At 41.8% G+C, this 21,853-nt stretch overlaps 1 protein-coding gene across 1 annotated transcript in view; it reads right to left on the reverse strand.

Annotated features, from left to right (window-relative positions):
- LOC124113742 (cystinosin-like) overlaps positions 1-21,853 on the reverse strand; it is a 24,610-nt gene continuing 2,757 nt past the window's right edge. Inside the window, exons 2-9 of the mRNA XM_046474252.2 lie at positions 13,414-13,501; positions 11,816-12,022; positions 10,502-10,642; positions 9,544-9,643; positions 8,159-8,278; positions 6,562-6,732; positions 5,456-5,573; positions 1-1,445 (exon numbers count right to left, since the gene is read on the reverse strand). Coding sequence (XP_046330208.2) covers positions 1,276-1,445; positions 5,456-5,573; positions 6,562-6,732; positions 8,159-8,278; positions 9,544-9,643; positions 10,502-10,642; positions 11,816-12,022; positions 13,414-13,501 — 1,115 coding nt within the window. The 3' untranslated portion in view covers positions 1-1,275. The remainder of the gene's footprint in view (positions 1,446-5,455; positions 5,574-6,561; positions 6,733-8,158; positions 8,279-9,543; positions 9,644-10,501; positions 10,643-11,815; positions 12,023-13,413; positions 13,502-21,853) is intronic.

Below are 21,853 nucleotides of genomic sequence, written 5' to 3' on the forward strand. Positions count from 1 at the left end.
CCCGGCCATTTGTTGTATATATGCTGAAAATATTGCTTATAACGAACTATTGTTATTACAAACTAAAATTAGTGGTTCGTTATAACCGTAGTTTACTGTATATTTTTTTAAATGTTCAAAGCATCTGTGTACACTACCCATTAATGGATAAGATTCACAATATAGTATATTTCATCACAAAAAGAAATAACTGAATATACGTAGCAATATGTTTGGTCTGAAGAACTTGGGGAGTTAATGAGGTGTGCAGGGATGACAAACTAATAATTATTTTATTAATGTAAATTAGTGAAAAGTAGGTGCACATGTTTGAAACACTAGTTTGTAGCTGTCAAACGAATCATCTGCAGTATTGGTCCTGTTTGCTACTGGACATTATCCTTGTTGAACCTTGAATAGTGCTGAAGGAGGACAGTTCATGGTAATCTCCTCCCTATCATAAACATGACAAATGACTTGTACCTAACATCCTAATATTTTTCTATGTACACAATCAGTTTAATAAATCCCTCATTTATGCAAACAATCATCCCCTAATAACAGCTGTTCTGATAAATTCAAATTTAAAATAATCAAAATCAAATAATCAAATTGTTTATCCTCTTACTATCAAACAACCCTCATTCTCTCTCTCTCTCTATATATATATATATTTATATATATATTTAATAAAATAAGTAATTGTATGTATGCCATATGCACTGGCAATGACTGCCTTATACACTGGCAATGACTGCTTCATGCACTGGCAATGACTGCCTCATGAACTGGCAATGACTGCTTCATGCAATGGCAATGCCTGCTTCATGCACTGGCAATGACTGCCTCATAAACTGGTAATATCTGCCTTATGCACTGGCAATAACTGCATTATGCACTGGCAATGACTGCCCCATGAACTGGCAATGACTGCCGCATGCACTGGCAATGACTGCTTCATGCACTGGCAATGACTGCCCCATGCACTGACAATGACTGCCTCATGAACTGGCAATGACTGCCTCATAAACTGGCAATGACTGCCTCATAAACTGGCAATGACTGCCCCATGAACTGGCAATGACTGCCGCATGCACTGGCAATGACTGCTTCATGCACTGGCAATGACTGCCCCATGCACTGACAATGACTGCCTCATGAACTGGCAATGACTGCCCCATGCACTGACAATGACTGCCTCATGAACTGGCAATGACTGCCTCATAAACTGGCAATGACTGCCGCATGCACTACAGACTGCCCACAGCTGATTAGACCATTTATTCTATTAGCTTGTTAACTATGGCTAGGGACATTGACAATGCTCTCTTTTTCATTAACAATCTCGTATGGGTTCTGTCCTCGGTACAGACAGTAGTGCTGGATCATGAAGAGGATATCGAACAGGATTGAGAAGAATCCCAGGCCAAACTTGGTAGGGTCACCAAATATAGAGCCCCAATCATCTGAAAGAAGCAAGTTTAAAGTTGTTAGGTCCACATCATAATGGGCAGTTCTGTGTGTTATTACGTATGGATCAAGCCCATCCATCCAAATATGTACAATATCTAAAATGAAAGAAAAACAATCCTGGTGTCTGGTCCATACCATTGTCATGCCCCCACTCATTGTGTCTGGTACCTACCATTGTCTTGCCCCCACTCACTGTGCCTGGTACCTACCATTGTCTTGCCCCCACTCACTGTGTCTGGTACCTACCATTGTCTTGCCCCCACTCACTGTGTCTGGTACCTACCATTGTCTTGCCATACCCACTGTGTCTGGTACCTACCATTGTCTAGTCCTACCCACTGTGTCTGGTACCTACCATTGTCTTGCCACACCCACTGTGCCTGGTACCTACCATTGTCTTGCCACACCCACGGTGTCTGGTACCTACCATTGTCTTGCCACACCCACTGTGTCTGGTACCTACCATTGTCTCAGCCTACCCACTGTGTCTGGTACCTACCAATGTCTTGCCACACCCACAGTGTCTGGTACCTATCATTGTCTTGCCACACCCACTGTGTCAGTACTTCTCATTGTCTAGTCCTACCCACTGTCTCTGGTACCTACCATTGTCTAGTCCTACCCACAGTGTCTGGTACCTACCATTGTCATGCCACACCCACTGTGTCTGGTACCTACCATTGTCTTGCCCCCACTCACTGTGCCTGGTACCTACCATTGTCATGCCACACCCACTGTGTCTGGTACCTTCCATTGTCATGCCCCCACCCACTGTGCCTGGTACCTACCATTGTCATGCCACACCCACTGTGCCTGGTACCTACCATTGTCATGCCACACCCACTGTGTCTGGTACCTATCATTGTCTTGCCACATCCACTGTGTCAGTACTTCTAATTGTCTAGTCCTACCCACTGTGTCTGGTACCTACCGTTGTCTTGCCACACCCACTGTGTCTGGTACCTACCAATGTCTTACCCCCACCCACTATGTCTGGTACCTACCATTGTCTTGCCACACCCACTGTGTCTGGTCCATACCATTGTCTTGCCACACCCACTGTGTCTGGTACCTTCCATTGTCATGCCCCCACCCACTGTGCCTGGTACCTACCATTGTCTTGCCCCCACTCACTGTGCCTGGTACCTACCATTGTCTTGCCACACCCACTGTGTCTGGTACCTACCATTGTCTTGCCACACCCACTGTGTCTGGTACCTACCATTGTCTTGCCACACCCACTGTGTCTGGTACCTACCATTGTCTTGCCACACCCACGGTGTCTGGTACCTATCATTGTCTTGCCACACCCACTGTGTCTGGTACCTATCATTGTCACCCCCCCCCCCCCACCCACTGTGTCTGGTACCTACCATTGTCTAGTCCTACCCACAGTGTCTGGTACCTACCATTGTCTAGTCCTACCCACTGTGTCTGGTACCTATCATTGTCTTGCCACACCCACTGTGTCTGGTACCTATCATTGTCATGCCCCCCGCCCACTGTGTCTGGTACCTATCATTGTCTTGCCACACCAACTGTGTCTGGTACCTACCATTGTCTTGCCACACCCACTGTGTCTGGTACCTATCATTGTCATGCCCCCCACCCACTGTGTCTGGTACCTACCATTGTCTAGTCCTACCCACTGTGTCTGGTACCTACCATTGTCTAGTCCTACCCACTGTGTCTGGTACCTATCATTGTCTTGCCACACCCACTGTGTCTGGTACCTATCATTGTCATGCCACACCCACTGTGTCTGGTACCTATCATTGTCATGCCCCCCACCCACTGTGTCTGGTACCTACCATTGTCTCAGCCTACCCACTGTGTCTGGTACCTATCATTGTCTAGTCCTACCCACTGTGTCTGGTACCTATCATTGTCTTGCCACACCCACTGTGTCTGGTACCTATCATTGTCATGCCACACCCACTGTGTCTGGTACCTGCCATTGTCTTGCCACACCCACTGTGTCTGGTACCTACCATTGTCTCAGCCTACCCACTGTGTCTGGTACCTATCATTGTCTTGCCACACCCACTGTGTCTGGTACCTACCATTGTCTCAGCCTACCCACTGTGTCTGGTACCTATCATTGTCTTGCCACACCCACTGTGTCTGGCACCTACCATTGTCTCAGCCTACCCACTGTGTCTGGTACCTATCATTGTCTTGCCACACCCACTGTGTCTGGTACCTATCATTGTCATGCCAAACACACTGTGTCTGGTACCTACCATTGTCTCAGCCTACCCACTCTGTCTGGTACCTACCATTGTCTCAGCCTACCCACTGTGTCTGGTACCTATCATTGTCATGCCACACCCACTGTGTCTGGTACCTATCATTGTCATGCCACACACACTGTGTCTGGTACCTATCATTGTCTCAGCCTACCCACTCCGTCTGGTACCTACCATTGTCTCAGCCTACCCACTGTGTCTGGTACCTACCATTGTCTCAGCCTACCCACTGTGTCTGGTACCTATCATTGTCTTGCCACACCCACGGTGTCTGGTACCTACCATTGTCTTGCCACACCCACTGTGTCTGGTACCTACCATTGTCTCAGTCTACCCACTGTGTCTGGTACCTACCATTGTCATGCCACACCCACAGTGTCTGGTACCTACCATTGTCTCAGCCTACCAACTGTGTCTGGTACCTACCATTGTCTCAGCCTACCAACTGTGTCTGGTACCTATCATTGCCATGCCACACCCACTGTGTCTGGTACCTACCATTGTCATGCCACACCCACTGTGACTGGTACCTACCATTGTCTCAGCCTACCAACTGTGTCTGGTACCTATCATTGCCATGCCACACCCATTGTGTCTGGTACCTATCATTGTAATGCCCCCCACCCACTGTGTCTGGTACCTATCATTGTCTTGCCACACCCACTGTGTCTGGTACCTATCATTGTGTCAGCCTACCCACTGTGTCTGGTACCTACCATTGTCTCAGCCTACCCACTGTGTCTGGTACCTACCATTGTCTCAGCCTACCCACTGTGTCTGGTACCTATCATTGTCTCAGCCTACCCACTGTGTCTGGAACCTACCATTGTCTCAGCCTACCCACTGTGTCTGGTACCTACCATTGTCTCATCCTCCCCACTGTGTCTGGTACCTATCATTGTCATGCCACACCCACGGTGTCTGGTACCTACCATTGTCTCAGCCTACCCACTGTGTCTGGAACTTACCATTGTCTCAGCCTACCCATGGTGTCTGGTACCTACCATTGTCTCAGCCTACCCACTGTGTCTGGTACTTACCATTGTCTCAGCCTATCCACTGTGTCTGGTACCTACCATTGTCTCAGCCTACCCACTGTGTCTGGTACCTACCATTGTCTCAGCCTACCCACTGTGTCTGGAACTTACCATTGTCTCAGCCTACCCACTGTCTGGAACTTACCATTGTCTCAGCCTACCCACTGTCTGGAACTGACCATTGTCTCAGCCTACCCACTGTCTGGAACTTACCATTGTCTCAGCCTTCCCACTGTGCCTGGTACTAACCATTGTCTCAGCCTACCCACGGTGTCTGGTACCTACCATTGTCTCAGCCTACCCACTGTGTCTGGAACTTACCATTGTCTCAGCCTACCCACTGTGTCTGGTACCTACCATTGTCTCAGCCTACCCACGGTGTCTGGTACCTACCATTGTCTCAGCCTACCCACTGTGTCTGGTACCTACCATTGTCTCAGCCTACCCACTGTGTCTGGAACTTACCATTGTCTCAGCCTACCCACTGTGTCTGGAACTTACCATTGTCTCAGCCTACCCATGGTGTCTGGAACTTACCATTGTCTCAGCCTACCCACTGTGTCTGGAACTTACCATTGTCTCAGCCTACCCACTGTGTCTGGAACTTACCATTGTCTCAGCCTACCGACTGTGTCTGAAACTTACCATTGTCTCAGCCTACCCACTGTGTCTGAAACTTACCATTGTCTCAGCCTACCCACTGTCTCTGGAACATACCATTGTTATAGGCGATGAGGAACATCTGCAGCAGGCTGAGAGAACCACCAGTAAAATCCAGGAGGACGTTTCCAATGCTCCAGCCGAGTGTCGACTTCCTTCTGTAGTTCATCCAGGCCTACCCAACAAAAAGTTGACATTGCAGGTTTTCAAAAATGTTATCATCAATCTATCATCCAAATGAATGTTTCCCCTTGTTCTCAATACAAATACTACATAATGTTTGTTTACTACATTTACACTTTTGCAGAATTTGAACTTAAAAAAAACAAAAATATATGAGGTGAGGTGGAATTGGGATTAACGTCGCGTCCAAGATTATTGCATTTACATAGCTTCTTGCATGCCATGTTTGTGGCTGCTTGTACTAGTCCAGACAGATGCTGATTTATAGTGCTAGCTCACTGAGATACCATGCCACAGTTTAACATGAATACCCCACTCAGACACAGTATACTGACTCCGAGCTGACCAGTCCTTGTTTCAGCCCCTTAATGCCGAGCACAAGACAGGGTAACAACAAGTACCATCTTTTAATGTCTTTTGGTATGAAGCGGCCTGGGATCGAACCCCGGACCTTCCACTCTCCGGGCACACACTCTTCCACTAGACCATGAAGGCAGTCCAAAAATATATGAAGTGGACTTTAAATAACCATCACATCAGCATGAGCAACAATCGAAATACAATGCTTCAATGCTGTTGAAATACAATGCTTCAATGCTGTTGAAATACAATGCTTCAATGCTGTTGAAATACAATGTTTCAATGCTGTTGAAATACAATGCTTCAATGCTGTGGAAATGCAATGCCTCAATGCTGTAGAAATACAATGTTTCAATGCTGTTGAAATACAATGCTTCAATGCTGTGGAACTACAATGCTTCAATGCTGTGGAAATACAATGCTTCAATGCTGTGGAACTACAATGCCTCAATGCTGTGGAAATACAATGCTTCAATGCTGTGGAAATACAATGCTTCAATGCTGTGGAAATGCAATGCCTCACAATCAGCCAGGGCATACACTGTAAACATCTGATCATACCGCAATCACTGCTTTCAACCTATGTATAAATGAAGGCTGTTTCAGCTGCTGTGTCTTACCTGTGGTATATATTTAATGAGAGTCACTCCCAGCTTGATGTAGGAGAAATAGTACAGGTATTCCAGCCAGGTGATCTTTTTGCCCACTGCCACGAACAGAGCTATAAACGCGAACAGCCAGGTGCCAGCCAACAGCACAGTGCATATTTTAGAGACTTTCTGACCTCCTCTCTGAAAAATGGGCATACATCAGTATTTCCATTCTCCAGTAATTACCAGTGATAAAAAATTGCATAGGATTATTCATTGTTAACTTGAGTATAAAAATTTCCATTTGAATGAGGTACGACAAGAGAATCTGTAAATGTACTTAATGTAGTTGATCATAAAGAACCACATCACATGTTTTCGAGCCTCACCTCTTTTCGAGACCCTAAACAATACATGCCCATCCGCTTTATAACATTATCAAGATGGTCAGGTACCCAAGTAGGGTTGGGTAACAGAGGGTCAGGTACCCACGTAGGGTAGGGTAATAGAGCGTCAGGTACCAAGCTAGGGTAAGGTAATAGGGTGTTGGGTATACAGGTAGGGTAGGGTAATAGGGGGTCAGGTATCCAGGTAGGGTAGGGTAATAGGGGGTCAGGTATCCAGGTAGGGTAGGGTAATAGGGGGTCAGGTACCCAGGTAGGGTAGGGTAATAGGGGGTCAGGTATCCAGGTAGGGTAGGGTAATAGGGGGTCAGGTACCCAGGTAGGGTAGGGTAATAGGGGGTCAGGTACCCAGGTAGGGTAGGGTAATAGGGGGTCAGGTACCCAGGTAGGGTAGGGTAATAGGGGGTCAGGTACCCAGGTAGGGTAGGGTAATAGGGGGTCAGGTACCCAGGTAGGGTAGGGTAATAGGGGGTCGGGTACCCAGGTAGGGTAGGGTAATAGAGCGTCAGGTACCCAAGTAGGGTTGGGTAATAGAGGGTCAGGTACCCACATAGGGTAGGGTAATAGAGGGTCAGGTACCAAGCTAGGGTAGGGTAATAGGGGGTCAGGTACCCAGGTAGGGTAGGGTAATAGGGGGTCGGGTATCCAGGTAGGGTAGGGTAATAGAGGGTCAGGTACCCAGGTAGGGTAGGGTAATAGAGGGTCAGGTACCAAGCTAGGGTAGGGTAATAGGGGGTCAGGTGGCCAGGTAGGGTAGGGTAATAGGGGGTCAGGTATCCAGGTAGGGTAGGGTAATAGAGGGTCAGGTACCCAGGTAGGGTAGGGTAATAGGGGGTCAGGTACCCAGGTAGGGTAGGGTAATAGAGGGTCAGGTACCCAGGTAGGGTAGGGTAATAGAGGGTCGGGTACCAAGGTAGGGTAGGGTAATAGAGCGTCAGGTACCAAGCTAGGGTAGGGTAATAGAGCGTCAGGTACCAAGCTAGGGTAGGGTAATAGAGCGTCAGGTACCAAGCTAGGGTAGGGTTATAGGGTGTTGGGTATCCAGGTAGGGTAGGGTAATAGGGAGTCAGGTACCCAGGTAGGGTAGGGTAATAGGGGGTCAGGTATCCAGGTAGGGTTGGGTAATACAGGGTCAGGTAGGGTCGGGTAATCAATAGGGAGTCGGGTATTCAGGTAGTAAGTATGGACTTGTCCCAGCCCGACTGCCCCATCCCACTCCTTACCTCGTATATGAAGCACTGTCCTATTGTGACCAGCGTGACAAATACAGCATGCAATGTAAAGATGACATCATTCAGCTGGACAGGGTTGATCCCACGAGCATGTTCTTGAAAATACTGGGCCTGAAAATAACACAACAAAGATTCTTCAAATGCCTATCAAAACTTCTTTCAATGTCATACCAAGAGAGGTGTAGCAGTAATGTGGGTATCCTGTATCAATCTCATTAAAATCCGATCTAAGTTCTCGCTACCGCTGAACAAAGATCTGAGGACATCCATTACGGGTCACGTCAGAACGATCTTTCATCATGCAACCTCGAAAACACTAACACTAGGTATTCCAAACGACAGTTTATACAAGCTGCATGGTTGTCTACCTCTCGCTTCAGTTGGATAAACATTTTGAACAGAAGAGAATTTGCATTGCCCATGGGAAGTACCGCCATACAAATCAGTGATCTATTTGACATTCAAGAACGTTTTTTTGTTCAAATTTTGAATTGAGAACTTCGTCAAAATCTTTTTTAAAGCCTAGTCTGGAATCCAAATCGCCGGTCTGAATAAGTGCCATAAAGCTCGAGGAAGCTGCTCTTTGATTAGATAAGTTCTCGAAAGGTCGTTTTGACATGACCTGTAATGGGATGTCTTGAGATCTTTGTTTAGTGGTAGTGAGAACTAAGATATGATTTTAAAGAGATTATATACTACATAAATGGTACAATCTAATACATAATACAAAGACCTCCTTCCCATGTTGTGTATGGGGTTGTTTAGATCCCTTATTATTTAAAACATCATTTGTCAAGCATGTTGAACTTTCACCTCAATGTGGCTTCTTCTGTGGAGGTGAGGTGAAATTGGGTTTTACGTCACATTCAAGGTTATGTGCATGCATGTGTGTGTATATGTATGTATGTGTGTGGCTGCTTGTGCTAGTCCTATCTAATGCTGGTTTTATAGTACTAGCTCAACGAGATACCACTTCCACTGTTTAACATGGATACCCCTCTCACACACACACAAAACATGGCATATTGACTCCGAGCTGACCAGTCACTGCTTCAATCCCATAATGCCGAGCCCCAGGCAGGGTAACAACAAGTACCATCTTTTAACATCTTTGGTATGTTGCGGCCCTGGAATCAAACCACCAACAATCCGCTCTCCGTGCAGACGTTCCATGGATTGTACCACAGAGGCAGCATTGTCCGTGGATGATATCAAATTCACAACTATGGTGAAAAGTAAAACAGGTAAGGTAAGAGAAGGCAAACTACATAACCCCATGCATTGTACATGACTTTATGCATCATCCCACCCCTTGTGTAGAGAGATAAGCTTCACACAAAAGGCAGGTGTGCTACAAGTTGTTGGTGTGGACTCACCTTTACTAGAGGAATCCAGAACATGCCTATATTGAAGAAGCCATATGCCAAGAAGCCAGTGATGTTGTAGCAAAGGAAATCAAAGTTTAGACCAACCACACTGCAACAAAAGACAAAAAAAGATTTAACTGGGAATATTGATGCTCATAAAAATCCTATCTTGAACAATATGATACAATATTGGCTTCTCAATTCTTGGTATGAGCTTGAAAAGTGATTTGATTTCTATATATAGAAACTGAATGTAAATGACAAGTTCCAAATGGAAATAATAAGGCCAGACTGTCATTCTCTTGTGGATATCATACACCATGTCACTGCCGAGCATCTACACCCAAAAAGGAGCACCCTAGGAAAGAAGATCTGTGTTTTGTGTGGGGTTTCTTTTGTTAAAATCAAAACTTCTGAATCCAGGAGGTCAAAAAATGAAGTCGACGTTTGAATGGCTCAAGAACCAATATGTCCCTTTTATACAGAGGGTGGTAAAAGTTTTCTCATGGTTCACCCAAAGTGACATCCTATGGAGGGTTGTCAGATCTTCATGCAGAGTATTATATCTGATTTGATTGAAATTAGGGAATTTTCAATGCATAATTTGATTGTATTTATGGAAGCAAAATCAATACTATAATCAAGCTTAAGATATTGTTACTGATTATGATCATATACAAACCAATGGGTAACTGACTTGAGGCCTACAAATTCCTTGAAAAGTATATTTTATATTTCTAGAGTTCACAAATCAACCAATCAGATTTATCTGTTTTCAAAAGTGCTTATCTGATTAGGTTTTAATAAATCAAATATTTGATCAAAATCAAAAATAGATTTTGTCTCATTTGTTCTTACTGTGCACAAATGTTTACAAAATTAACACCTATGTGATGGAATGAACCCTTCCAAGTGTCATGTTAAAACACAGGATCACATATATCTTCGTACAATGGAGACAACTCACCTCTTCCTCTTATAATTAGAGTAGACTTGTGGGTAAAAAGACACCGACCAAGCTACAAAATATATCCAGCCAATCACAGCATTGATAACAGACAGCGCTGAACTATGGATGATGTCAACTCGCACAAACTGATCAATGAGGCTGCAAAGAGAACATCAAAAGAATTTGTAAAAGTTCGATAAAATATCGTTCATCATGATAATGATGAAGGTTCTAAATCAGTGAAAATATTCTATATATCTGAGGAACCTAGTTTGAAATATGATATTGAATATATTAAACAACTAAATATTCCATATTCACCATATTAGCACCCAAATCCAATAAGCGCTCCCATAAACAACTTCTATACTTATCATGCTTATCTATAAGTAATCTTCACAAGCGCCTGTACTAAGCTAAAACATTTGCATGACAATCAATACTTTTACAGAAAAAACAGGAGTTTAGAAGGGGTATATATTTGCCTTGTTACTTTTATCAAAATCAGATAGTTTCATCAAAGTTTTTCTTTACAGCTTGATCTCCATCAAATTTAACTTGTATGAGTTTTATAAGCATCTATCCCACCCACACCCTTGTCAATGTTTTAATCACCCAGGGCACTTATTATGGCGAGTTTAGTATGTCCAATTACCAATATGGAATTAATGAATTATTAGATTTTCATCTACATTTGTTAAAAAAGAGAGTCAAAAGGTTTCAAATTTTTATTTAACAAACTTTTCAAGGCACATTGTTGACGAATGTCATTCACATAAACACATGGCCATTTCATCACATAAGGGCCACACTCAGCAATATTCCAGCTATAGGATGGCCGCCCCAAATAATTAATACTGGCCCAGACAAACCAGTGACTGATAGTGTGAGCAACGATCCACGCTGTTGAGGTATGATGAAAAGCAATGAACCAAGCCACTGAGCCGCCTCTTACGACTAGCATAGGTTGCAGGGATGATTGTAACCCTAATCCCCACGGGGGCTCAAATAAAATAAAGTGAGTGAGTGAGTATGTTTTTACGTCCCTTTTAGCAATATTCAAGCAATATCATGGCGGGGGACACCAGAAATGGGCTTCACACATTGTACCCATGTCGGGAATCGAACCCTGGTCTTCGACGTCACGAACGAACACTTTAACCACTAGGCTCCCTGACCGCCCCTCAAATAAAATAAAGAAGGTAACAGATAGCAATGTACTTATCTCAATAGGTCCCTCGGGACAATAACATTATGTGAGGCAGGGTGTTTGGTAGTGAGACAGACAGGGATGAAATTCTAATATATTCGTCAATAATAAATGTAACCTACTCCTCCAGTTCCTCTGCTGATGAGTTGACTCCCAGGTTCAGGTGACCAGGACTGACACCCGTTACATTGACAGTCACCGTTGTGACATCTGTGGTCAAGTTCACCTTTGGTACTAGCTGAATCAGCAGTGTGTTCTCGGTATCTTCTATGGCACCATCACCAATCTGATAGGTGAAATAAACCACAGCAGTCTCATTTAGCTGGTTGCTGAAACAATACCATCACATATTTAATACATGTTAACCACACAAAACATGCAAAACAATATACAGATTGAGTCTTCTAAAGGTTATTGGGGCATGGGTGGACCAGTCTTCTGAAACCCCAATTTGCTGTGCAGAGTTATGTCCCTTGGGCATGCCAGGAACCTACTGGTATTTTCAAATCCTGCTTTGCCCTGATTATGTTTCTCGTGGGTTTCACCAAAATGGTAAACGTCTGAGGTCAACATCACTTTCCTCCCACATTAAGCTAGGACGCTGTGATATAACTGGAATACTGTTCATAGCAGCGTTAAACCCAACTCACTCCTTCTGAAGGTTATTCTGTATATAGTAAAACCTTTCACATATAGATATTATCTGTATTATCTAAATTCGGGATTAACAACTCACTAGTAAGTAGTAATGACCAAACAATACATCATGTACCAGGGGTACATAGACTAACAAGGTTCCATCGTCCATGGTAGGGCTGGGACTGGTAACTCGGTGGGTCCTGAGTAGGTTTTGGTTTGGTTTGCTTGTTGTTTAACGCCGCACTCAGCAATATTGCAGCTATAGGATGGCGGTCTGTAAATAATCGAGTCTGGACCAGACAATAAAGTGATTGACATCATGCAATTAGGATACGATGACATGCATTAACAAAGTCAGTGAGCCTGACCACCCGATCCTGTTAGTCGCCTCTTACGGCAAGCATGGGTTGCTGAAGACCTATTCTATGCCGGATCTACATGGGTCTCCTGAGTAGGTACCCACACAACCCAGACCTGTGGTCAGTCATGTGATATATTGTTTAATGACATGCATTTGTTCTGACTTTTATATGTTCGAGTAAGGATAAAGTGTCCATCAACTTCAGTGTATGCATGATCAGATTGTTTTGTACGAGTATATAAATAGTTTTTGCAAGGGCTGTGGTAAATCAATTCCCATTCGGACATTTTTTAACCAACTCTTGAGACCCATAGCGGGTGCCCGGTCAGGGTGTCGCAAACACAGTAAAGAAATTTGGACTCATCCCAGTCCAAGTCCAAGGTCTTTTTTCTGAATTTATTTTATAAAAATGTGTTTTTCATGATCATGCACTAGTGTTGGAAATGATCATCTGTAAGTATTTACAACAATGATGTTGATATGACGTCACATTGCTATGGGCCACTTTGCAACAATGAAAACAATGGACCAACTGGCGTAAAATATCCAATCAGCATGAACAAAAGATGATTCATAAATTGGGGGGAATTACTGGAAATACTGGCTCCGATATTCTTACCCCAATGGTCATATCAGATTATGACTGGTAAAATGCATACTTAATCAATCATAATTGTTTCAAAATGATAAAGAGAAGTCAGATGTAAATGCATTACTCACTCGAGCTTGAGATCAATTTGAGACGTCCCCTGTGTTTCCACAGACAGGGATGAGGATGAAAATGTCAACTTCGATGCCCCTCCAAATGCTGAAAAACATAAATTCAAAATGAAGATATCATACAAAGAGAAATGGTTTCAAATACTTACTTTCCAGTCATTCAGTGTACTATTTATCAATCCTGTGGGTCTCAAATGAATATGTGAATTTAAAAAATATATTTGTGGGTCTCAATATCTTGAAACATAACCATTGATAAACATGATAAAGCCAGGGTTCCACGGTCAAGTCCTACACCATGTACACAGCTTGTGCCTTAGTCTGTCTTACAGACCCTGATACAAATATATATCAAATACAGCCCATGCAAGTCTATAATGTTTGGCAAGTCTAGATCACTGCAGTATCTTCTGAAAATGAAGAGAGTCACTGGGCTCCTTTTTATTATATTTTTATTTAGATAACAGAACAACTGTTTTTTTTATGTACGATATGTTCATTTCAGAGACTAGATTTTAGTCTACTTGTGCCTGTATTACCACTCTAATTTTCTATGTCCCTGAAACATCAGATGGATCCTCACAATGTCAAGGATAGACTTAAATTTGAAATATTCTTGTTAAATCTGATAACTCAAGTAATATACATGTTGTTGCTCTATTACAAAATAGATTTAGATGAGATCAGATAACACCACAAACAAAAGTAGAAAAGTTCACGATGATAGATGTAAAACATCCTTCTCCTTTTATTTGCTGACCAAGCAAATTATTTTTGAGTCTATGCTTCCATAAACCAAAAATAAATTCATGGATGAAATTCAGATAATACAAATTATACAATTTACAATAAAGCAAATTAACTCGACTGAAAGAGCAACCGTAAAAAACAAACAAATATGGGTTGCATTCAATTTAAAATTCAATTTAAAAGCCCACTGCCATGTGAGAGGAAATTTACAATATGTTGGCTGCTACAACATGTACAAATAATGATAAACTGTGTACAAGAGGTTTGTGTTTTTTATGTGGATCCAAACCGTGCCGAGCCGAGCCGATAAATGCACATCATATATACATGTAGGCAGAGTTAAGCATACCAAAATAAATCAAAATGACCCATCAGATATTAAGTTTGACTACCGCTTCAGATTATTATATGAAGACATATACCTCAATTACTTCCTCAAAATCCACCATTCACAAGTAAAATAGTACCTAAAACATTTATTTTTAGAGTAATATGAAGGGCAAAATGCTATAACCTTACAATTAATGGGTTTAATAAGTGGCGAAGTTATTTTAAAGTTGTACCACCTTGTAAATCATTGTTTCGCCAATTAGCCAGCTCTTAGAACATGTATGGCAAGTATGGAGGTATTTGGCACCTTTCCTGCCATTGGACAAGCTCAAACAATTCTCTGTCATGTTTTATTCATAAATTAGCAAATGATCAGTCAAGCGCTAACTGACTTTATAGCTAAAATTGATAGAATTATCATTAAACCGCCCGCATGTTATCAGAAATGAGCGGGCCACTTGATAATGCCTTCATATTGCTTGACGACGGGCCATATCACGCCCGTTGTAAGGTGATGTCATAGGATAGGGATAGGTGACATCACGTTCAATAGTGACGTCATCTGGTTTGTTCTATGACGTTTCCATATTTGTAAAAGTGGGTCAGTGACATTCGTGTTGATTGCAGTAAATGTTTCAAAACCGATATTGTTGTTTCTTTTTATTTGATAACAAATTCCATCCATTTTAGTTATAATAACGATAACGCTATTTTTCAGGGCATTATCATTAGAAGAAGCCCTCGGTCTTTTCAACTGCCCTCCTTCGTCAGGCAGTTAATGGAAGACCTCGGGCTTCTGCAAATGATAATGCCCTGAAAAATAGCGTTACTCTTATAGTATCCCCCGTGTCATGGGTATTTGGACGCTTAAGAAACATTCGTAGTTTTTTCTCTAATCACAAGAACAACTAAAAACATCTCATTTACTTATAAAAAACAACTTTCTCTTAAAAACAAGCCATCATCTAACTATTTACAATGTCTGTGTGATGCTACACCCCTCTTTATAGCACGAGTTATCGCAATAAACATGATATGATGTCCGAAACCTTTGATCCGACGATACATAAAAATGCCTAGTCCTGTGTCATGGACTGTGAAAAAAATTACAATTATTCTAAGAAATGTTTTCATAGACTAAGTGTTAGTCTAATAGGTGCATAAACGATGTGTAAAAAGATACAAAAGCCTTTCAGTACTGATCTTAAGTATTAATGGATTTTCAATTTGCTTCAAATATTTTTCAAAATTCATTCACTTGCTGAAGTTAACAGTAACACTTATGCTAGTGTTCTATATAGCTTTGTGAAACAGCTGTGCTAGAAGTTAATACATAATTTCTGCTACAATGTATGATTAATGCATAAATAATAAACACTTGACACACATGATAGACTTGTTCAGTCAGTCTAAATTAGTTTGATATTTTCAGTGGTGGTTCTGCTGTTATGATTCAGGAAGAAAGTTTGTTTCCATGGCAACTGAATCCCCACATACAAGGAGAAAATGTCACACAAGCACATTAATTACCACGTTTGGTATTTGACCAGTTAACCACATCAGAGGACAAAGAGATTGATGGAATACCATCTTGGGCCGAATTGTATGAATGTCTTTTTCTCAATTTTACAGCCTAGCCATTCTGTAACCATGGTAACAGGGACTAGATGATCATCACAAAACTGAACACCATTTAGGATGGGAGGAGGATGTAGTAAGCATAGTTCATGACAGTTTTCAAGTTTATTAGATCAGGACAATGGTAAACAAATATGTTAACTCATCTTTGTCTCATGCAGGTTTAAACTAAAGCCCCACCCTGACTATAAATAGCCCGCAAGGTGGCAGTGTTTCAGTTTCGAACAGTGACTGACAATGTAAACACAACCGAGTGTCAAGAGAAGCTTTATGAAAACCATACCGAAACAAGATCACAAGACTGTCAAACTACGTATCAAGTTGAATGAAAACCTTGGATACCACAAATAGATCCATATCTACTTAGATGTCAAAAACATTTTCTGTAGTTTTATCATAAAAAATTTGAACCAGTCATGCTTGAGCGTCTTGCAAGTGTTTGATGGATACTAATTACCATTAAAACTTGCGTCCTTGATGTCAAATGGCCCATGTGGGTGGGTGTTTACATGTCGTCACCCTTTCTGCATTTAACCAATGAAATGTGTGTGATATCATGACCTGTCAGATCACGCCAACTCTGAGTACTAGTTCCTAAAGCAAATGCCCCTTTAACTCTCATACTCCAACACCAGAGTGGACTGACTGTATTCATAAAGAGCATGACTACCATGTACAGCACAAAGATTCAGGGTACTAAAACAAAAGGGTCACCATGGTAACCCAAAATTATCGGCTACAAATTGATTTATCATTTGAGACTGGCTACCCTGCTTATTCAAGCCCATTCCAGATAATAATCTTCCTGAGTCTGACTGGAGATACAAGTTATTGTTCAAACGTCTGATGACTATCACTCATATCATCTCGATATCGCTGTGCTATAACTGACACTGACACAGCAAATCTGTTATCATGTGCACGGAGTAACTAGGTTAATGAATAGTATTACAACTCAAGCACGGCATGTCAGATTAGTATGAGAGGAAGCAGAGTCATTGAATACTTATCTTCCCGAGAGAGTTAACTGACCATAAAAGTCCAGTTTCCACCCTTGCCAAACTAGGTTTGTATTAAGGAGTTAGATTTTGCCTGGACTAACGAGTCTATGCATAGTCCAATCAAAATCACCCAACGAAATCGAAATCTGGTTCGTAAACTGTCATGCAGATTTTAGGTCGACTGCAGGATTTGCAAAGCATATGCACCACAAACTCGTTGTCAACAGATATTTTCCAAATCTTTTCATGTTTTTAATCAAGGTGCTCACGTGATTTGATGCACTTCGCGACGTAAGACCCGTTTTATCACAATAGAGACCTTGATTATCGATCAGATCGTCTTGACTGGGGGCCACCATTTTGTTTGAAGCAAATGCAAATGATAGGAGAGGTGGAATCTGATTGGTCCATAAGAGAGGCATAGAAGGGACATAACTCGTAATAGCCACTGGTGGAATTCCAGCCAAGTTCGGCAAGGGTGGAAACTGGACTTTTAAAGTCAGTTAACTCCCTTGCCTCGGTAAGATGTTGAATACATTACTGAAGTGAAAGTTTGGTGCCGACAAACCAAGGATCACCACTGGGATTCGAACCCACATCTAGCAGACCCTCGCACAACATGCTTATGCTGAAGGGGTCTTTGTCATATAAAGTTGTACATAAATCTACACCAGGTACATTTTTGTACCTGGTCTGAGGTCAGTCACCAGACATGTTCTTAGTTCCAAAGTAAAGATCCGGGGTAGAATAGGTCTTCCGCAACCCATGCTTGCCCTAAAGGCAACTAAGCTTGTCGTAAGAGGCGACTAAGGGGATCAGGTGGTCAGTCTTGCTGACTTGGCTGATGCATGTCATCGATCCCAATTGCGTGGATAGCTGCTCATAATATTAATTACTGGATGGTCTGGTCCTCGATTATTTACAGACTGCCGTCATATAGCTGGAATAATGCTGTGTGCGGTGTTAAACAGCAAACAAACCAAACCAAACCAAACTATATGGTACCAAACCAGTGTACATATCTCTATTGTCCCTGTTAGTAGACAAAATGCCTTAAGCAGGAGGAACTAGGAAGTTATCTGTCGAAATTCTGTATTCTGGAACTCTTTGTACATATTTGCTTTGATTGATTTTACTGTCAGTGTCATAAATTTGAAAAAAGATCTATTGTTGTTTGTGCTAAATCATCATAAATATTATCAACTGCGAGGTCGCCTTCTTTCTCAGAAAGATAATTCTCACAGACAACAAGAGTTTGTTTAATGCTTAACCAGTTTCAGAACCAGGTTTGGACTTGACCATTGTTAGCACTACATGGTAGGGTAGATTTCGGTATACTGAGTTCTATCTCAAGATTTCTGTATATAATAATAGACCTGGAGCAGATTTATGTACTACTACATACCACAAAGACCCATACAGCCATACTTATTCTTCAAATATGTGGCACCCTGGACCACTCGACCACCAATGCATCACGAAACATAAACCTCATATTGAAAATCCTCCATGAAAACATTTGCAATGTCATTGAGGTGCTTGCTCCATCGCAGTGGATGGCCATTGCCTTTGTTCTAGTAGTAGTACTGTTATCAGCTTAGTAAGCTATCTAATCTACCCTCATCTATGTCTGAGACACAATCACATGCTCTGCATGCATTGGCAATAGATACTGGTGTATATGTACATGTGTTTCTTGATTAACGCCCCACTCTGCAATATACCAGCTATATGACGACACTCTGTAAATAATCATGTCTGACAATCCAGTGATGGACATCATCATGATCATGAGCATCGATCCGCATAAAATCCGAAACTATGACATGCAATCAACCAAGTCACCTAGCCTGACCTCCCGATCCATTTAGTCACCTCTCATAACAAGCATGGGTTGCTGGGGTCCTATATTACCCAGAATTCATATGGGTTAGGTTCGTTGGTTTGTTGTTTAACGCCGCACTCAGCAAAATTCCAGCTATATGACGGTGGTCTGTAAATATAATAATCGAGTCTGGACCAGACAATCCAGTGATTAATATCATGAGCATCAATCCACGCAATTGGGATTGATGACAATCATCAACCACTTCAGCGAGCCTGACCAGCCGATCCTGTTAGTCGCTTCTTGCGACAGGATAGTGGCCTTTAACAGCAAGAAAGGGTTGCTGAAGACCAAGATAAGTTGGTATTTTGGCTTACTGTTCCATTTTTTTAAAACTGATATAACTAACGGGCTGACCGTGTGATATACTTGGGAGCCCCCAGCTCCTGGGAAAAGATGACCTGTAAAATATTCATTCATTTACTGGGTTTGGAACTTCCGAAAAATAACATTTTATTTGTAAAAAATATTCTTTTTGATCCAACATTGACATTGCTGACATCCAGAGAACTTCTTTTGCATATCATGGAATGCTGACTGAAAAAATAATCTGTCACAAACACTAAGTCCCAGGACCTCTTCCCTCTCAGAATATTTAAATGGTTGGTCCCCAACACAAGTAACCATGGTAAGAAATGAGTGTTTAAGATTGTTTGGTTTTGTGCCACAACATATCATGGCTATCATAGAGGGGAAAACACAAAGATTGGGCTTTATCCACTGAACCCATTTGAGGAATCAAACCCTTGTATTTGGTGTGACAAGCACCTTTACCATTGGGTTACCCCAAGCAAGAGTACCTGAGCATACATTAATTAGATACTTGCTGCATCATACTAAGGACAATAAAAGATGGTACTTGTTGTTACCCTGTCTGTGCTCAGCATTAAGGGGCTAAAACAAAGACTGGTCGGCTCAGAGTCAGTATACTGTGTCTGAGTGGGGTATTCATGTTAAACTGCGCCATGGTATCTCAGTGGGCTGGCACAATCAAATCATCATTAGTCCGGACTAGTACAAGCAGCCACACACACATAAGCATGCACGCCGCTATGAAAGTGCAATAATCTTGGACGTGACGTTAAACCCCTTTCACCTCACCTCAAAACAATATTTGCAATCACTCTTCCAATTTATTTTTCCAGTTTTCAGCGAAATACAAGCCACACCTACAAAGTCATCAAATAAGTTACTATTAGGTTTACATATTAACATGAATATGAAATATGAAAATTCTCATTCTGATTTGTGAATATTTAATGACATTTGCTGCAGACCAGGGTCTCTGACAGGTTTAGATAAACCCAAAGGCTGATAATCCTCACTCTGTCATGCAACATATTGAAATCCATATTCATAATAGGCTTAGGGATCCTGAGCAAGCGCAATGAGATGACATCTGCAAAATTCTTGGAAATGACGTAAACCTATTCCACGGGACCCCCAATAATTAATTTCTAGAGTCCTTACTGGAACATGAGGATCCTGTAAAGTAATGGAATGGTATAGTGTACTGTACTGAAAAAAATCATAATTAATTTAAATAAAGGACCCTTATATTTCTTGTCAACAATTGGGTACAATGAATATTATTGTGCATCTCTCAGAATACAATTTATTTCTTTTCTGCATCCATTTTATACATCTGTGTAATGGATTCACATTTCTGCGTCATGTAAACCCCGTGGTTCTACAGGCACTTTTTATACTGCTAATGCTGAAACATTTGTGGGATTTACAGGAGTCAGGAAAACTTCAATATCAACAAATCATGAAGTTAAATATAAATCTACAAAAACCACAAGGGACTTCCTTAGAGGAACTGTCAACCATGAACAGGAAGTATAAAACTAGTGCCAAGGCAATGTTGATAACTAATACATCCTTAGCAAGCTGTGAGTAAACATGGGGGAATCTGAGCCAAATAAACCAGTGATTAATTTAATAAGCAACGTCCTTTCATTGGGTATGACAACAGGCAATCAACAGAGCCCCCAAGTCTGCTCTGACAACAAGCAATAGGACTTGGTGGGGGGGGTATTACAAATATATTCCAACAGGACTCAGCTGATAACAGTACAGAATCACAGCCTGCAACTCTCTCCCAATAATTGCTTTTTTTCATTGTTCTTTAAGGCTGCACTCCGCAATATTCCAGCTAATAATCGAGTATGGATAAGAAAATCCAGTGATTGACATCATGAGTATTGATCCACGCAATTGGGATACGATGACATGCATCAACCAAGTCAGCAAGCTTGACCCCCTGATCCCATTAGTCGCTCTTACAACAAGCATGGGTTGCTAAAGACCAATTCTAACCCAGATCTTCACAGGTCCCAATACGATATGTGTCACAATACTTCATTCAGGGCAATTTTGCATGAATTTTTTCATAGGGCATAAACACTTTATCTTAAAAAGGCTTGAAATTACCTGGTCTCATACTTAAAAATAATCAATACTTTGATTTCCAGATGAACTGAAGTGTCAACACCAGTTAGCATGGCAAGACTAGACCAGAATTTAAGTCTTAAAACTTGTACATTGAACAATGTACATACAACATAAATTAATAATCACTGGTAATTATAAAATTGTTTATTAAAATGTGGGTAGGAGCCATTTTGCCAACAAAGTCATCCCAGTGCTTCCATGTGTGAAACAATATGGGATCAAAACATGAATTGAGCGTGTGAGTTGGGTTTAACGCCGCTTTTAACAGTATTCCAGTTATATCACGGCGTGTCATCTTAATGTGGGAGGAAAGCCCGAAGTGATGCAGGTCTCAGACGTTTACCACTTCGATGAAACCTACGAGCACGGATATGGTGCT

Source organism: Haliotis rufescens, unplaced genomic scaffold (genome assembly GCF_023055435.1).
Source record: "Haliotis rufescens isolate VD_foot unplaced genomic scaffold, xgHalRufe1.0.p SCAF_2, whole genome shotgun sequence".
Taxonomy (NCBI): domain Eukaryota; kingdom Metazoa; phylum Mollusca; class Gastropoda; order Lepetellida; family Haliotidae; genus Haliotis; species Haliotis rufescens.